The 18407-nt window shown below is 38.6% G+C and overlaps 1 protein-coding gene across 2 annotated transcripts in view; it reads left to right on the top strand.

Moving 5' to 3' along the window:
• Nucleotides 1–18133, top strand: part of col4a1 (collagen, type IV, alpha 1) — a 64621-nt gene extending 46488 nt beyond the window's left edge. Inside the window, exons 22-52 of one of the 2 annotated variants that reach the window (XM_078939007.1) lie at nt 1053–1136; nt 1219–1302; nt 2036–2106; nt 2206–2397; nt 4187–4355; nt 4699–4791; nt 6291–6395; nt 6477–6574; nt 6833–6983; nt 7131–7244; nt 7412–7579; nt 8116–8205; nt 8291–8443; nt 8710–8808; nt 9776–9865; nt 10214–10353; nt 10873–10999; nt 11188–11268; nt 11417–11515; nt 11948–11998; nt 12086–12271; nt 12368–12501; nt 12640–12712; nt 13642–13713; nt 13802–13930; nt 14032–14130; nt 14205–14417; nt 14508–14685; nt 14768–14882; nt 15789–15961; nt 16757–18133. In XM_078939007.1, coding sequence (XP_078795133.1) covers nt 1053–1136; nt 1219–1302; nt 2036–2106; nt 2206–2397; nt 4187–4355; nt 4699–4791; nt 6291–6395; nt 6477–6574; nt 6833–6983; nt 7131–7244; nt 7412–7579; nt 8116–8205; nt 8291–8443; nt 8710–8808; nt 9776–9865; nt 10214–10353; nt 10873–10999; nt 11188–11268; nt 11417–11515; nt 11948–11998; nt 12086–12271; nt 12368–12501; nt 12640–12712; nt 13642–13713; nt 13802–13930; nt 14032–14130; nt 14205–14417; nt 14508–14685; nt 14768–14882; nt 15789–15961; nt 16757–16838 — 3713 coding nt within the window. In that variant the 3' untranslated portion in view covers nt 16839–18133. 2 annotated transcript variants of the gene reach the window in all.
• Nucleotides 18134–18407: the final 274 nt, after the last annotated feature.

The raw sequence follows: 18407 nt of genomic DNA, 5'->3' as shown, positions 1-18407 counted from the left end.
CACATACTGTTCTTTCATCATGATGCCATCTATTTTCTGAAGTGAACCAGTCCCTCCAGCAGCCAAACACCCCCACAACATGATGCTACCACCCCCATGTTTTACAGTTGGGATGGTGTTTTGAGGCCTGCAGGCTTCCCCCCTTTTTCCTCCAAAAAAAACGATGGTCATTGTGGCCAAACAGTTCCATTTTAGTTCCATCAGACCACAGGACATGTCTCCAAAAATGAAAGCCTTTATCCTTGTGTGCATTAGCAAACTTGAATGGCTTCTTCCTGACAAAGCAGCCTTTCAGCCCATGTCTGTGCAGTACTGGTCTCACTGTTGATTATAACTCATTCTTACCATCTTCAGCCAGCATCTTTACAACATCTTTTGCCTTCATCCTTGGGATGTTCTGGACATATTGGGCCAAAGTAGTTTCATCTCTGGGACACAGAACCCGTGTCCTTCCTGAGCGATAAGACTGTCGACTGTCCCATGATGTTTTACAAACACACTAGTGGGCTTTAAATGTGCCCTAATATAGATCCACATATGTGTTTCTAATGAACTCAAATGCTGTCAATAAGCGTATCAGAAGCGTCCAAAGAGATGACATCATCATCTAGGGTTGTTTAAAGGCATAGTGATCTTAGCATATGTAAACCTTTGACTTTGATTAAAGTAATATAACCTTATAACCTATGTCTCCGGTTTCCTCCCACTGTCCAAAAACGAGCTTCATAGGTTAGTTGGCAACTCTAAATTGTCCATAGGTGTGAATGTGAGTGTGAATGTATGTGTGATTGTGACCCTGCGATAGACCGACTGCAATAGGTGAAGGCACGGGACCAGCAGCCCCATGACCCCGAAGGGAACAAACAAAAGAAAAAAGAAAGAAAGACAACTGTAATTGACCTAATACAGGAAAAGTTTACTTTTATTTCATGTCGGACGATGAGAAAAAAAGCATGTGTGGTTTTATGTGGTGTATGTAAATTTCTGGTTTCAGCTGTATTATGTGTCCAAAACTTTTAATAATTACATTTTTTTGTTTGTGATCTATTTAGTTGATCCACTGGCATGTATCCTTGCGAAGGGAAACTCTGGTCCACCTGGACTTCCTGGTTTACAAGGGGAAGAAGGACAAAAAGGTGAGAATTGTTTTTAAAAAAGTATTTGCTGGACTACATTTGTGCAATAATGCTTTAACAATAATTCTTTTTTGGATTTCAGGTGATAAAGGAGACACGTGTGTTCACTGTGAGACCAGTGGTATAATTGGAGAACCTGGACCCCAAGGCCCTAAAGGAGATCAAGGTGAGTGTCTATCACATGCAAAAGAAAAGTACTGCTAACCCATTACCAAATCAGTTCCGCTGTGAGACTTTTTACAAATTAAAAAAGTTTTGGAAACAATAGTACATATACCATGCTTATGAAAGATCCACTTAAAAAAAAAAAAAAAAGATCCACTTCAGAGAAAATAGTGTTTTTTGGTGTTTTTTAACACGTACTTGTGGGATTTTTCTGATGATAGAGGATATATATTAAGAAAATTTGGATAAATTCCTTATCCAAATTGTTGTGAATCAGGAGCAGATAAAAAAATGCTGCTTGAAAAGAAGCTTGTTTGTGACATAGAAACAATGCCGGGTGGGCCATATCTTGTGGCTCCACTCTGCCAGCGGTCCCGTACACAACTCAAAAATCAATTTCAAATTAACTTCTGCCACTCTGCAGAAACTATGTTCTAGAAAATGACAGTTTTTTTTATTTAAATTTTGGCTAAAAATGGCCACTTTGAACGGTTGAAAATAGATCAAAAGATGATCAGAGTGGGTTTTTAACACTTCAGAAACTGTAAAAACTTCTACAAAGTTATGAAAAAAACTATGCACTGTGTTTACATCTGTGTAAACTTTGAATAACAGGTAAAACAAACCCAAGTCAAGGAACAAAATCTACTTTTATACCATTTTAAATCTGTTCTTTCCCAAAGCGAACTAACTCAGTTCTGTGCACGTTAACTTTATCCCATCTTGTTTGGCAGGACCTCCTGGTCCAGTTGGCAGCAAAGGAGACAAAGGTCAAACCGGACCTCCTGGAGAAAATGGAAGACCTGTAAGTAAAAACTCTTCATTCACAGGATTGTATTATTTTTTTATTTCTTTGAGTAAAATTAGATGTTTTATAATGAGTGATACATTTAAATCTCTGCAGGGTTCTCAAGGAAATCCTGGATTAATGGGAGCCCCGGGTGCTGTGGGTGCACCAGGAGATGTTGTCATTGCTCCTGGTCTTAAGGGGGAGAAAGGCTTTCCTGGTCGTCCTGGTCTGCAGGGTCAGCCTGGCCTGGATGGACTGCCAGGCAGAGACGGCCTTCCAGGTCAGCCCGGCCTCAAGGGAGAACCCGTAAGTGCACGATATAGAGGACAGGAATCAGAAAATGATGACTACTATGGAATTGTTGTGAAATGATTGGCAGGCATCTTTACTTCCCTGCTATGACAAACAAATCCACATTTTTATCATCCTATTATAGAAACTATTCAGTCAAATTAAATGCTGTGGAATAAAGAGTGAATCGCATTAAAAAGTAATTTAATACTATTTTTTATTTGCCAAATATTACATAATATTTTGGAAGCGTAGCTCAGTGTAGGACTGCCACGCAGGAATCCTGGGTTCCATCCCCAGGGTGTGCAATGAGCAAAAAAATCTGTTGCCTATCTGTGTCTTGAATGTATGGGGGTCGGGGGTGTTAAGAAGGGCATCTAGCGTAAAAACCCTCTGCCAAACTGCCTGTGTGGATCAGTGAAAGCTGAGGCTGACCCCTAATGGGATAAGCCGAAAGGTGAACAAAGAAACAATAATTTAGAAGCAGTGTGCAATAAAGGATCTTTTTCTTTCCCTTTAGGTTTTATCTCACTGGTCTGTAACAAATACAAACAGCATTAAAAGATTTCCCAAAAGGTTTTCAAGCATTTGTAGGAGTTCTTGAACTTCCTTTTGTGAGTAAGTTGGCATTACACATTCTGGAATTATGAGCAAATATTCTATTTTCAATTACAGTTAAGAAAAAAATTGTTTTTAACCAAAACCTTGTGCCCCCTTTCCACGTTGAATAGTCGGGTAAGATACAATGACTAGAAAGGAGAGGAGCGACCGCTGAGGTCAGGTGGCCGATCAGTTTTGTTGAGGAGATTTGAAGGGGGCTTACCAGCTCTGTTGTTTTCACTGCTGAAACTTGCCTTTCTGAACAGTGATTAAAAAAAGTGGGAAATATGAGACAGACATGTTAAAAATATCCAAGAAACCTTTAGTGGAGCTGAAGATTTGATGGTCACCTGTCAATCAAAATGTGTATATCCTTTGTAACGAGGTACACACTAATGCATTCTCAGGGCAAGCTTTTTCAATGTTATTTTCTGCCAAAAATGTTTATACCCAATTGGAAATCAAGTCATTTTTGTCAACTGACTTGATTTTGTACGACACCAACTAGTGGTAACATTATGAATTGATGTCTGCATCATTTGTGTTTTTGATTTAACTTCAGTTTAGAAGTCAGTGTTATTGCTTGTTATCATCCTAAGAAAAGTGGTCAAAACATGAAATAATTTAGAGAGATTTAGGTCACTTTTAATCTGGAAAAAAACTGTATACTAACTAGTGTGATCATTTGAGGCTGTTTTAAAGGCATCTCGGCACCTTAAGGTTACTGATTATACTTTTTTTTTCAAACAAAGCATCTGAGATTAAAATTTAGATTAACAGTAGCTCTTTTTATTTATTTTTTAAGGAATTGGATTTACAATGAAAATTCTTCTATGAAATCTTTCATAATTGCAAAACATGTTAAATAATTGGGCCTTTTTGGAATGATCGGAACTGGATCATTATCTTTAATAATAATAAATAAAAATATTTTCTTTTTTTTTTAATTCAGCAAAATATAACTTGGATTTGGAGTTTTGTGGATCCCAGGAAAACTCTTTCTTTCCAGTAATATTGAAATTAAAAAAAAATTGTTCATATTTGTTCAAGCTAAACTGAAGAACCTGTAGACGTTGGACACATGGAAGCTGCTGAAAATTCGGAGATGAGATGAAGACCATTATCTTTGCCTTGTAGCACAGCGTGTCATATCACTAACATCAAAGGAAATTTGACCATCTATTTCTTCTTTTTCTTCTTTCAGGCTAAAGAAGGCATCAAGGGTGAACGCGGACGAGATGGAGAGCCGGGTCAAATTGGACCTCCAGGTGAAAGAGGTCCTCCAGGTATAGCAGGCTTTGGCCAACCTGGAGAGCGTGGCGATAAAGGCGGTCAGGGAAGACCAGGAACTCCTGGAGCTCCTGGACTTCCAGGTAGGAATGTGAAGTTTGATAATACACAAATTTTGGCTTAGTTTAAAGACCCAGTTAACCAATAAATCAAATGTTCCCTTTTGATGTTCTGCAAAAAAAATGTTCTGCATTTTTTTCAAGAAAAACTATTAATTTTATTTAAAAGGTTTTTCCTGGCTTGAATTTGAGTAACTAGTTGTTAAAATAAAACAGATTTTGAGACCAATGGTAAGGTTTAACTGTAAATTGAATCATAATGAAGTAAATATAGGAATTTGTCAGTAATGCCTGGTCCTATAGTTTACACACATACAGATTACAGAACATTTTATTTTAAAATTGATCTTTTTCTTAAATCTATTAGGTCTAAAAGGTGAGCCAGGCAAAGGAGTGAGCATTCCTGGACCTCAGGGAGTACCCGGACCACGGGGAGAAAATGGCTTACCTGGAATTCAAGGTAAAGAATTTTATAATTACAAAATGTTGAACTTTGAGCTGCAACACAATTAAATCAAAGATGACAGAGGAACAAAAGGAAATTGGAGAGCATGTGTTTGGGGATCTATAATGTTTTCCTAGTGCTTACTATGTTGAGAACAGATGTGGAGGTTTGCTTTGGAAAAGAACAGAACAAAAATTAGCTAAACGTGTGATGAGAGGGACCAGGAGTAGAGGAAAAGAATATGGAAGAATTTAAGTCTTTGTAGTCCAACAGTCCAGCAGCATAGATGTTCTGCAAAAATGAAGAGAAATCTAAAAGCAGGTTAGGAAATACTAAAAAAAAAAAAAAAAAAGGATTTTAATCAAAAGATTTTCCAGAGATTTGACACAGTTTACTGAGGAAAAGACTGGATGCTGAATGACTACATGTTTAGAGGTGGAATAGCTGAAAGACAAAACAAAAATAATTAATTGCTGTGGTAAAAAAGTGTATAAAAATGGTTTATGTGGTGGAAGAACAACGCAGAGGCAGAAGTTAAATAATTTGCAGTAAAACTCCTTGAAGAGAACAGCTGAAGTAAAAACTCTCCTGCAGAGAAAACAAAAGGTCAATTTTAGCAAGTGTTCACATCAATCGCGATCAGTTAATCACAGAAAAATTACAGTGTTTTTTTTTCATCCAATTAAGCTTATTTTAATCTTTAACTATTGTCATGCTCTTAAATATAAGAAACAAGAGTCCATGTATTTAACTGCTTGAACGTTTAATTTGAACTCGGCTGAAAACGCGCCTTAACGTCACTCTCTATACGCCGTGCCACTGCTGTGACGTCGTCAATGTGCAACCCAAAACAAAGCCAGTTATTATCTATTCTGTAAGGGATTATAGTGTTTTTTTTTCAACCCCCTCAGATCCTGCAGACTGTGCAAGGGACCCATTAGTGATATTCATGTGAGAAGAGTGCGCCTCTTTCTTACAGCCTGGCTGTTAGAAACGAAGAAATTAGACAACCAGAATGTAGTTTGTGTAGACATCCTTCAGCGTCCTGTATCACCTGCACACTCCACACGTGTAGCATTTGCGTGCGGTCAATAAAGATCCAGTTCTCACACCTTACTAACGGCTAGAGTGCCTCATTAGGGCACCGTACCACAGCATTACCCGTACGTCAAAGGTATGACGTCACATATTCAATTTTCATGACGTCCCTTGAGGTGGCCTAAGGAGCCACAGGGGAACTGCAAGACATACCTGGACTCCCCTAAAGATGCAGCTGCTCATCTCTATCCTCCAAGGACCCGGACAACCCAAAAATCTGTGGCACCTGTACAGATGCATGGCACCAAGGCTTATTACTGATGAAGCAGATTTATGAGACACTTCAAGAGTTTAGAATCTGTGTTTCTGTGATTGTGGAAATGGAATGAGCATCAGAGCAGATTATAATGCAGGACAAGTAACCTCAGGCAAAGGTGTTGGGTATTCTTTACTATGAGAATTATATTTGATCGAAGGTGAAAGAGGATTACAAGGGGACCCAGGGCTGCCTGGTTTTCCTGGAGACAAAGGAGAACAAGGACCACCAGGAATTGGATTTCCAGGCCCAAGTGGTCCCAAAGGTGATTTGACTTCAAGGTGAACATTTGGATGCAATCCAATCCATTTGATAGAAATAACAAATACAAATGTTCTGGTTGAAGGGTATAGTGGAGCTCCTGGAGCCCCAGGATTACCTGGAGAGCCAGGAAGACCAGGGAAGGATGGCTTAACTGGACAAGCTGGTTCCCCCGGGCAAAAAGTATGTTTCTTTTAAAACAAGCAAAAGGGTATCCTCTGTGTAACTTTCCACAGTTTTAGTATAAATATCTCCAAAAGCCTCATCAAGCACTACTAAGTATTTAGTGTATGAAAGAGCTATGCTTAAATATCAAGTGTATATGCAAAGAAAGTAATTGTATTCAACCTGTATTCTGATCATTTTATATGGGGAGACACATGGATGGAAAACAAATCTCGTATTTAAAACTACACTACCTCCTACTTCTAACCTGTGCAGGGTGAACCTGGCCGAGGTCTACCGGGTCCTAAAGGTTTTCAAGGGCCCCCAGGAATTACTGGATTTCCGGGACAGAAAGGAAACATTGGTTTGCCTGGTATTCCTGGACAAGAAGGACAGACAGGACCACCAGGACCTCAGGGTCTCAAAGGTATTTAACATACTTTACAGTGATGGCAGTAAAGCTCTGGTGAATCTATTCATGGTCTTATTGTTTAAACGAAAAGAAAAAAACAGCAGAGCTTGATAGATGCTGTGCATTTTTTTTATATTTGATTTTTTTAAATTTTACTAATAGGTGATATTGGCCCTCCTGGACTTCCTGGGCAGACTGGTCCACCGGGTGCTCCTGGAAAAGGCTTGCCTGGACCTCCTGGACCACAAGGACCACATGGAGAGCCTGGACCACATGGTCAGTAACAAAAATAAGCCCAGGAAAAATAGAAATGTGTTGATTGTGGTTAAAAAACCCCTGCAGAAATTAAGTAATATAGTTGAAGAAAGTATTAATATTCACTAACTTGTTAAGTAAAACCTTTTCAAAATGCAAAAGTAAATTTTACTGATAATTTTCAACAGGGAGGGAAGGCATAAAGGGAGATAAAGGCTTTCCAGGTACTCCTGGTCTTGACATGCCTGGGCCTCAAGGAGAGAAAGGAGTCCCTGGATTCCCAGGCATCCCGGGGGGTAGAGGACTGCCGGGCCCACCGGGCTCAGCAGGCAGAGACGGACAAATTGGAACCCAAGGTAAGACTAACCCACACCACTCTGATTGAATATGTCAGATTTAGAATATTTGCGTGTTCATTCCAAAAATAAATTGAATAAAGACTAAGACTTATACGGACAAGAGACTTCAATATAGAGTAGATCTGTGCTGGACCTGTTGAAATGTGAAGATCTTTGAAAAACCAAAACAAAAGATAACATTTGAAAAAACAAAAAACAAAAGATGATATTAGTAAAAAAAAAACATTCCTAAGAAAGCTCTTGTTTACTTTGACGGGAAGAGTTACGTCCCATTATCTTTTTCCATTGTAAGAGTAGTAAAGATTTTGGAACCGATTTGTTCATCTCCACTTGTTTTTTGTTCAGTTGAAAATTTTCCCTCCGTCATTGGCTGTTTTCCATTAATAGATGAGACAGAATTCTTTTCCAAGAATAAAATTAAGACAAGGCTAAAAAGTTGTCAGACGACAACTCCAATTCTTTCCTGCCTGATCGCTTTTAGACCTTATTTTATACTTCAATAGCTATAATTGTTGTCCTCTAATGTCTGGCAGGTCGGAAAGGTGAAATGGGCAACATGGGAATGCCGGGAGTACAAGGATTTCCTGGATCTCCAGGTTTACCTGGATCTCCAGGTTTGAGAGGTAAGACATTAAAACTCATTCTGCTTCTACAGTACCACTTCCCCAAACAGATCTCCAAACCTTTCTGTTCTATTATTACCAAAAGGTGATCCTGGATTTACTGGACCAAGTGGAGAAAGTGGAGAACCTGGACCTAAGGGTGAAAGAGGAGAGCCAGGTCTACAAGGTCCCCCTGGGGAAATGAATGATGTAGATATGGAGCACATGAAGGGGGAAAAAGGAGACACTGGAGATAGAGGTATATTGATACAAATAAACTACTCTTCTATCTATCTATCTATCTATCTATCTATCTATCTATCTATCTATCTATCTATCTATCTATCTATCTATCTATCTATCTATCTATCTATCTATCTATCTATCTATCTATCTATCTATCTATCTATCTATCTATCTATCTATCTATCTATCTATCTATCTATCTATCTATCTATCTATCTATCTATCTATCTATCTATCTATCCATCCATTAATTTAAATATATGTTTATTTTCACATCAGGCGACCCAGGTGTATCAGGAGATCGAGGCTACCAAGGGGTGCAAGGAGACCCTGGAATGCCTGGAAAGGATGGAGAACCTGGATCACCAGGACAACCAGGTCGCTAAGAAACAACATTCATTCAATCATCTCTGCTACCCAAAAGACATCTTTGTTTTAAAATTCCACGTGTTTGCTATAATTTACATGGTTTATAAAATAAAAATCTGTGCCATCAGTTACTAACTCAAAATAGTGTTTTAACTACATCAGTTGAAGTTTTTTTTAATTTTTGTTTATTTTCCATAGGCTCAGAAAAAATACAGGATACTCGCACATTTATTTAGTTTCATTACCAGATAACATTTTGTTACAAGTTTACTAGAATTGCTGTTTCAAAAACAAAAACAAATGTTAGTTAGTATTTATATAGTTAGTTATTATATAGCCCCTTTCACAAAACAGAAGTCACAAGGTGCTTCACAAGTTTAAAAATAAAAAACATCAAAACATAAAAGACAAAAACATGAACCGTGTAAAACAATCATCCCAAACCCAGACAAAATCTGGATCAGTTGAAATGCTTTTCAAAATAACAAGTTTTGAGTTGACTTAAAATATTTCACAGAGTCAAAAAACAATATTTAACGGCTATCTGAAACTAAATGGTCTTAAACATTTATCTTGGTTTAATCTATTACAAGACAGTTTGTTCTGTTTTAGAAAAATGTCAAAGTTCTTTGGGTCATGGAGATGCGGTTTTTTTCTTTGAAAGTAGTTTGCTATCTCTGTATCTTTATTTGGCAAGCCTTGGTGGTAAAGTAGCATTGGAGCTCTTCGATTTTTTTTGTTTATTTTGTTTAGTTTTCCACTTTTCAATACATTGTTTCAAATACATGTATATTTTGGGTTTAATTTGTTATTATAATTGGAAGGGTTTTTATTTTGCCCTGAAAACTGTTGTAAGGTTTATTTAGAAAAAAAGGAAGCATAGATGAATTTAGAGCATATATTTTAGTTGCAATGTGCTTTCCCATCCACATGGAATTTAATATTTCAACGTTTGCCTTGATGCCACTGATATTAGGTGACAAAGGAGATCGAGGTTTTCCAGGAGAACCAGGAAGCATGGGACCTCCTGGACAAAAAGGCTCTTTGGGAGAAATGGGTATTCCAGGTAAATCAAAACAAAGAAAATGGATATATAAAAAAAAACACTTTACATACAAACGATGCAAAATGTTTGACCATTTTGTTTTATTAAACTTTATTTTTCTGAACTTTTTTAATGGATCATCCTAAATGAACCTCAGAGTTCAAAATCTTATTGTTAATGTTAAAAAAGAACAACAAAACAAATGTGCTAATTTGATGGTAAAGATGAAGTAATAGACACGCTTTGTTGTTTTACCGAAACTATTGCAAATTTGATAATAGTTTCATTTTTAACAAAATTGTTGAGACTATTTGTATTTTATAAACATACTGTAACAGTTTTTTTCTCCTTGTGTCTTTGTCTCTGCAGGTCCAGCTGGTCCAAAGGGTACTAAAGGCGATTTTGGGAGACCGGGACATCCTGGATTTAAAGGTCTAGATGGTGAAAAGGGAGACACGGGGTCACCTGGTGAGCCAGGCATCGGCGTACCAGGTGTCCCAGGACAAAAGGTAATCCAGTCAGTAAAAATATCCATGTCACAGAAATGAGGAGCTGTGCTTGTTTTCCCTTGTTTTCATGCAAGGAAAATGACCCCAAAAAAAAAAAAATCTTAACGAGAAAACAAGCTTAAATTAAGATTTATTTAAAAAAGGTTTTCTGTAAACCTTGATGAAAAACACCACAAAGGACAAATGCAATCTTTTTTTATCTATAGGTTTCATGTTAGACGGCAATTACTGAATTTCCTTTGAGTCTCGTTAAACACTGTGCATCATCGCACACAGATGTTCTACCTTCTCATTTAGGAGATTAGCCTTTTTGTATTGACATCCAGTCACTGGGATGAAAGGCTTTTAGCTGTAGGTGTTTTCTTTTTAAATATTCCTTGCAAAGCCTCAAATGTAACAAAGTTGTAATTGTGAATATTGTGTATTAATTAAATATTGGTTTGTCGTTGTGCATGGTTGATTCAGATTGGTTTTGCCCTGTTTTTAATTGGCATAATTTACGTACTTTCACTCATATAGGGTCACACCGGTGACCCGGGAGTCCCGGGGTCTCCTGGAGAAAAAGGTGAAAAGGGTTATTCAGGAATGCCTGGTTCTCCTGGAGTTCAAGGACCCAAGGGAGACAAAGGAAGCATTGGGTATCAAGGTCAGAGTTTGTCTGTTTTGTCTCCTACATTCTGTCCAGAAAAACAATTAAAGCCTTGAAAAATACATATAACAATTTCTTAATGGTGCCACCTTTTCATCTTCTACCGCTCATCCGGGACCGGGTTGCGCGGGCAGCAGTCTAAGCAAGGCTCTTAATGGTGCTACCCTTATGTGCTTGTTCCACAGGTCAAGCAGGCAGACCAGGAGACAAAGGTGATCCTGGACTTCCTGGGTCTGTGGGAGAACCAGGTCGTGATGGACGACCCGGTAAGTTGCACAACGTTTTAAGTAGTAAAAAAGATTCATACAGTACCAAAACCTTGCAACAATATTTAATCGTTTTTATCGATTCAAAACAAAAATGAACTATATCTATGTGTATACATGAACAGTAAGCAAACTTGTTTTCCTTCAGGCGAAGGTGGTCTGCAGGGGCCTTCAGGCCCCAGGGGAGATAAAGGTGAGCCTGGAGAGGACGGAATTCCTGGATCCACTGGGGAGAGAGGAGACCCAGGTAAACAAGAAAAGATAAAGATACTTTATTGATCCCAAACTGGGAAATTTGACTGTTGCAGCAGCAGTGTCCAGCAATAGTTTGTACAACAAATAGCATAAACAGTATAAAAAAGATACATATAGACATAGAAACACAGACATACATCAAATGAGAATAAATACTAACAAAAGCCTTTTTGGGCTGCCTTGCTGTTCCTCTGAAATTTGGCTTAAAAAAGGCTTTAGGAATTACTTATAAAACAAAATTCTTTTGACAGATTAAAGTTAAAGTTGATTTACTCTCTTGAACCATGTTTGGCCAAAACCATACCCAATATTTTATAAAGTAACACCTCCTTGGCATTGTTAGACTTTTTCTGTTAATTATGGCTTTCTATTGAACGAAATCAAAAAATAAAAATTCTAAGTAAGTAATTGTCCTTGTATACAGGTTTGCCTGGTCGGGGTGTTCCTGGACCTCCTGGAGAACTTGGTACCAAGGGTCAGTATCTGTTCATTATCAAATAGTATTATCTAATGACACTCAGTCTCCAATGGACCACTAACAATCTTTCCGTTTTCTCTTCAGGTGACAAAGGTAGCTCTGGTCTTCCTGGGGCCCCAGGTAATCCAGGTGTCCCTGGAATCAAAGGGGACAAGGGCTATCCAGGTCCACAGGGACCGCAGGGAGAGACAGGGGAGCGAGGTCTTCCTGGCATTTCTTTGCAGGGACCTAAAGGAGACAGGGGAGAAACAGGAAATCAGGGAGCACCAGGTACTGAAAAATCCAGATCACTGTTTTACAAGACCTTCTGTCAAAGAAATTTTCAGGGAAAGTAGTAATTACATTCATGTTATATACCAAAAACAGGACCCAAAGGAGTGATAGGAGAAGCTGGCTTTCCAGGCAGAGATGGTGAAAAGGGCGAGAAAGGCAGTCAAGGTCTTCCTGGTTTCCAGGGAGAAACGGGACACAAGGGCGACCCTGGAGTTCCTGGACTTCCTGTATGTAAATCAGGAGGAGTTTTCTACTTTTTGACTAGTGATTTATTTAGAATATACTGGATATCAATAGGAGAGACTTTACTGCTGCAAGAGTTTTTTGTTTCGTTGGTTTTCTTAATGCTTGTGTGATGCTTTCAGGGTCAAACTGGTCTTCCAGGTATTGATGGCCAGAAGGGTGAAAGAGGACTCCAAGGTGTTCCTGGTTTTCCAGGTGAGCCCTGACTATTACACACTGTTGCCCAGAGTATGTTGCCTACTGCACATGTATTTATTCATTAATGTATTTACAAATTAAATGTATTTATTTCAATTTGATGAAATAAAAACTAAACAGCACAAACAGAAGTACAACAATTAAGGACGATATTAAAAAATTGAAAAGGGGTTTCGGATAAGATTACCGGTACTAAGATTAATTCCAAGCCCCTTTTTCAATGCAGTCCAAACTTTATTTATACAAACAGTATCTTTACAGTTGTACAAGAAATAAATAATCAATTTTGGTCAAAAGTTATCTTTTTAATTCCCTTATATCTAATTATTATGTCAATACGTTTATGGATTGACAGTTTTTATTGACTACCCAGCAGTTCTTCCATATCTTATAGCGTTACACTGAAGTTTAGCGTTGTTCTCACAGCTGGTTTAACATACTTGTTCTTCTAAGACTGTATTTCTTATCTCTTAAATGGAAGAGCCTTTTGGTTACTCTTATGTTTTAATTTTTTATTTCGAACATGATTCGAATTATTTTGCAATCAACCAGGTCTCCAGATTTAAATGAATTTAATTAATTATTAAGCAGTGAGTTAGTTTTATTTTATGACACGAAAAGCATGCACATTTTAAAATATTTAAATAAAATACTATATAAAACTTATTTATATATTATCGTTTTTTTATATATATATCATTTTTATACTATCAAAGGCTAAAAAGCTGACATAATACTTTCAATAATGTCATAAAAAATGGGAACAAGTTCAGTTGATTTTCCTGGTTTGATGAAGCTTAAATGAAAGCAAATGTAAAAATTCGGTTGGTTTATAGGAAAACGATTGCAATGATATGAACCACAAATGGGATTTTTGTTGTTGTTATGTTGTATTATTAACCAAAACAAATTAATATCAATTACAGGTACAAAGGGTGAAATTGGAGACATAGGGTTCAAAGGAGAAGTGGGGGACAGGGGTTTCCCAGGACTAAAAGGTACAGAAGAACAAAATACCAAAGGTTACCATGAACGATGTTAATGTTTTTTTCTTGATGCTTAACAATAAAAATGTGTGTGCACCAGGTGGTGAAGGCCCGCCTGGTCCTCCTGGCCCTCAACTTTTCATAAAAGGAGATGTTGGGGCTCCAGGAATTCAAGGCTTGCCGGGCCCTCAGGGGCCAGCAGGGTTTCCTGGACTGAAAGGGCAGCAAGGTAACATGTGTCACATTTACTGTTTCTTTCCTGAAACTTCTTTCTCCAGGTACCCTGACATCTTAGTTCCGTTTCTCAACTATGTTATGTTGTTTCCTTAGGGATAACAGGTTTTCCAGGGCCCAAAGGTGACAATGGAGTTCCTGGTTATGATGGTCTGCCGGGAGCTAAGGGAGAGCCTGGTCTGCCAGGACCTCAAGGTAAAACATTTGAACGATTAAAATGTCTCTTATTGCCTTTTCTTTTTTAATTTACTAATGTTTGATATATTTAGGTCCCAGAGGGTATCCTGGCCCCCCAGGACCAGATGGAGTTCCAGGGCAGGTGGGTGCTCCTGGCCCCTCATCCATGGACCATGGCTTCCTGGTAACAAGGCACAGCCAAGCGGTTGAGGTACCCCTCTGTCCTGGGGGAACCAGGCTCATATATGATGGCTACTCTCTGCTCTACGTGCAAGGCAATGAACGCTCCCACGGACAAGACTTAGGTGAGAAGCACCACAACAAAAAAGGAAGAAACTAGAAATGAATGACGGAGGAGATGATAAAACAAAGACAACTTATCTTCTGTGTTACAGGAACTGCAGGCAGCTGCCTCAGGAAATTCAGCCCCATGCCCTTCCTGTTCTGCAACATCAACAACGTTTGCAACTTTGCCTCTCGCAATGATTACTCCTACTGGCTCACTTCGCCGGAGCCCATGCCCATGAGCATGGCACCTATTACAGGGGACAGCATCAAACCCTTCATCAGCAGGTCTGACAGCCTTTCTGCTGTGTGTGCTTCATGTTTGTGTGCCCCCCCCGAGTCATTGTGTGGTGCACTCTTCTTTGCACAGGTGTGCTGTATGTGAAGCCCCAGCCATGGTGATAGCAGTTCACAGCCAGACGATCAGGATCCCAGAATGCCCCGAAGGCTGGGACTCTCTGTGGATTGGCTACTCCTTTGTGATGGTGAGTCATGCTGATTAACTTTTGGCTGTTCATTGTAAAATTTGCAACTCAGAGACATCACAAAACAACTTTAATACAAAATCCAGATTTTTAGACGTCACAAAACATTTTCAGGGATTCTGGACTCACAGCTGGCCTTTAAAGTCCCATCCCAATCATCTTTTGATTTATTTTAAAAGCATCATAATAAAAAGCGGTCTTTTTGTTATGATTGTGCCATTTTTAGCCAAAAGAAAAAAGAAAAACTTGTGTTGTTTTCTAGTACATAGTTTCTGCAGAACGGCAGGAGTACATTAGAAATTCACATCTGAGTTGTGGGTGGGACTGTTGGCTCAGAGCAACCCCGCTCCGGCTTCCTCTCCCACCAAAAACACAATTTTAATTCAGAGTGGCTCTTTAAGTCCTTGAAAGTTGTGGAATGAGACCTTGAGCTCTTGCAAAGGCTTCAACTCAGACTATAGACTCCAGCTGGCCTGTTCATTTCTCACAAAAAAAGTCTAAGTGCAACATTTTACAAAGACTGTTTGAAAGAAATGTCATGCAAAAAAAAAGACAATTTAAGTTTTTAAGTATTTCATTAAATGAATAAAATCATTTATTTGCAAATGGTGAACTGGAATTAAAAATGACTAAGAAATAGACTAAGAAACCTATAGTCGAGATTAATTTATAACTCCTACTTTTCTAATTTCATTTTTAAAATTATTTTGATTTAAAAAAAAGATTTCCTTGAACAGAAGACAAAATCATGGTTGAATTCTGTTTTCTGTTGCAAAGATACTTAGCAAGATTTGTTAACAGGATAATTATTTGGATTATGGTTATCTATTGAATTTTATGACTTTTAAGCAGTTGATCTAAACCGTTGTGAGATGTAAAAGTGTTTGATTGTTTCTCCTTCTGCAGCACACTAGTGCTGGTGCTGAAGGTTCGGGACAGGCTTTGGCCTCTCCTGGTTCCTGTCTAGAGGAATTCCGGAGCGCTCCGTTCATCGAGTGCCACGGGCGAGGAACCTGCAACTACTATGCCAACTCTTACAGCTTCTGGCTAGCCACCATTGAGGACAGCAATATGTTTAAGTAAGACAAGCAACACACATTACATTAGTATACCAGTATCAGTTTCTTTAAGCCTTATGAGCTAACAAGATTTGCGCTGCAAATTTATGTCTGTTGCCTCCGTTTTGACATGCTACAAATTCACTGCTCGACATAAATGTATTCATGAACCTGCCGTTCCCGCCGCATGTGGGAGGAGATACTGCCCAAAGTATTTAGCCTCATTGCTACATGAGGTTTTTAATTCCACCCACTGATTACATCATCAACGCTTCACGGTCTACAGCTGACTTCCTGATTGGTTGATGTGATGCAAATTGTTGGCAAAACTAAGATATTTGAACTCTGGAAACATTTTCGACGCTCAAAATGCGCTGCAGGGCCTCTGATTGTGTCTGTACATTGACTTAACATTGAAATTGGCCGTGCAAATCATCTTTGGTGTGAACAACTGCCCGTATGGGTGGATACGGGCTGTCTGCAAGAGGAAAATGGGCAAACCTGCACGGGACACACATGTCGGGAAGCACTCAGTAAAGTGAACATGTTCAAGTACACTTTTTTTCTATAAGCCAGCTGCGCGCGATAGGTTGTAGCAAACACGTATACAACACATTGGGGAGAGACGCACACCCAAAAGCCTTCAGCACCCCTCCAGGTACGACGGAGACTTTAAGTAATTACAAACTCTAAATGTTCTACTGATGTAGTGAATAAAAATCATTCAACCAGACTTGCGGGACTCCCTTTTTTTAAAACATAATTTGACAAATAAGTACGACCTTCTAACCTTTCTATTATCCCTTCTCCTTCTAGGAAACCAATCCCGACAACTCTTAAGGCAGGCGAACTCCGGACACAAATAAGCCGGTGTCAGGTGTGCATGAAGAGAACTTAACCCCCAATAAAACAAACAAACAAACAAAAACAGAAAAAAAAACAACAAAGCCCTTTAAACAACAAGACATGCACCGGTGTTCTGGCTTTACTTCCTGTCTTCAAAGGATGGTGCTACTTCCCTGCTTTTTTAAGAGGAGACGGATGGGAGGCGTGGGATACACAACAGCCAGAGATTGAACTTTACATGACATAGAGACCAAGCGGCCTTTTGCTCCATGCAGAAAGCATGTTTCCAAAGAATGCCACCCAGTTTACCACTGCACTGATTTCACGCCCCAAAACGGGTAAACTCGGGTTCATTTTGAAAGGGCTGTTTGTGTAAGTCAGGTGCTATTTTTACTTTTTTTTCCTGTTTTTCTTTTAATCCACAGAAGCCACACAATGCCATCATATAACTACACGTTGTTATAGATTTTCTCACCTTGTAATATGTTTAAATCTACTAATGAAAAGACTGGGACTTACCACTGCTTGTGTCAAGTGTCAAACCACCGCAAATTTGCAAAAAAACCAGCAAAAAAACAAAAAACGGATTTACACCAGTCACTCTGATGTAGATAAGATGCATTCCTCCATTACAGTTACACTTACCCCTCCTCAGGTTATTACTGTATTACTTTGTGTGTCATTAAGCCCATTTTTATTATTTATAAGAATATGTTGGACTTGACTTTATTTGATATTCCATGTATCCAAAAACAACTTTTCATTGTGTGACAGCCATATTAACAGCACTGAAGCAGAAATTGACAGGTGTGTGTGCGTGCGTGCGTGTGTGTACATATGTGAATGGACTTAAATGGAAATCATATGTTTGCAAAGTCTGCATACATATATAAAATATTACTGCACACCCCTGTTGTTGCTTTATCAGTAGCAAATGAAGGTGAAGATGCTGAAAAAAGAGGAGTCATCTTTTCTTCACTGTTAAGTAGAGGTTTGATGGCAGCACCTCATTTGTCATTTATGCTTCCATAGAAATGCACATGTATATATGCTATTACTAACCTGTACTCTCTGTTGTGCCTGTTTACTGTTCCCATTTATGATTTCCTTTGTTTAAACACATCCTTTGAAAGAAATGCCATGAATGATTCACGTTCAGTGCCTTTCCAACTTCAAACATTTTATGAACTCATCTGGTTATCATTTCTATCAGTATAAATGGTCAGAATCAGGTGGGGTTATTTTCACACAAGTTGATTCTGTAAAGTTTTTTGAAATCCATACTTTTCTGTTATTGTCCCTTTTTAGAGATATTAAAATGTTGGAGGTGTACTTACACTGACTACAGCTTGTTGTGAATCTCCATTTTTTGCTGAATGTTCATGTAGTTTTAAAATTTTAAAGGTATTAAATACAGAACAAACTCATCAAGAAATGTATTCCAGTAAATCAGGCATGTCCAAAGTCCGGCCTGTGGGCCAAAGGTAGCCCGCATTCAAAGTTCTACCAGTGTGCTAGCTCCTGTCAAAAAATCAACTATAATTTCTTGATTGTGATTGGCTAAATTATGTTATCAGTCGTTGTAAACTTGTGGCATCAACCTGTGGCTACTTTACCCTCA

This window comes from Oryzias latipes, chromosome 21 (assembly GCF_053564925.1).
Source record: "Oryzias latipes strain Hd-rR chromosome 21, Olatipes_Hd-rR_3.1".
Lineage (NCBI taxonomy): Eukaryota > Metazoa > Chordata > Actinopteri > Beloniformes > Adrianichthyidae > Oryzias > Oryzias latipes.
Note: the sequence above shows the minus strand (reverse complement) of the source record. Positions and strands in the feature narration are given on the sequence as shown.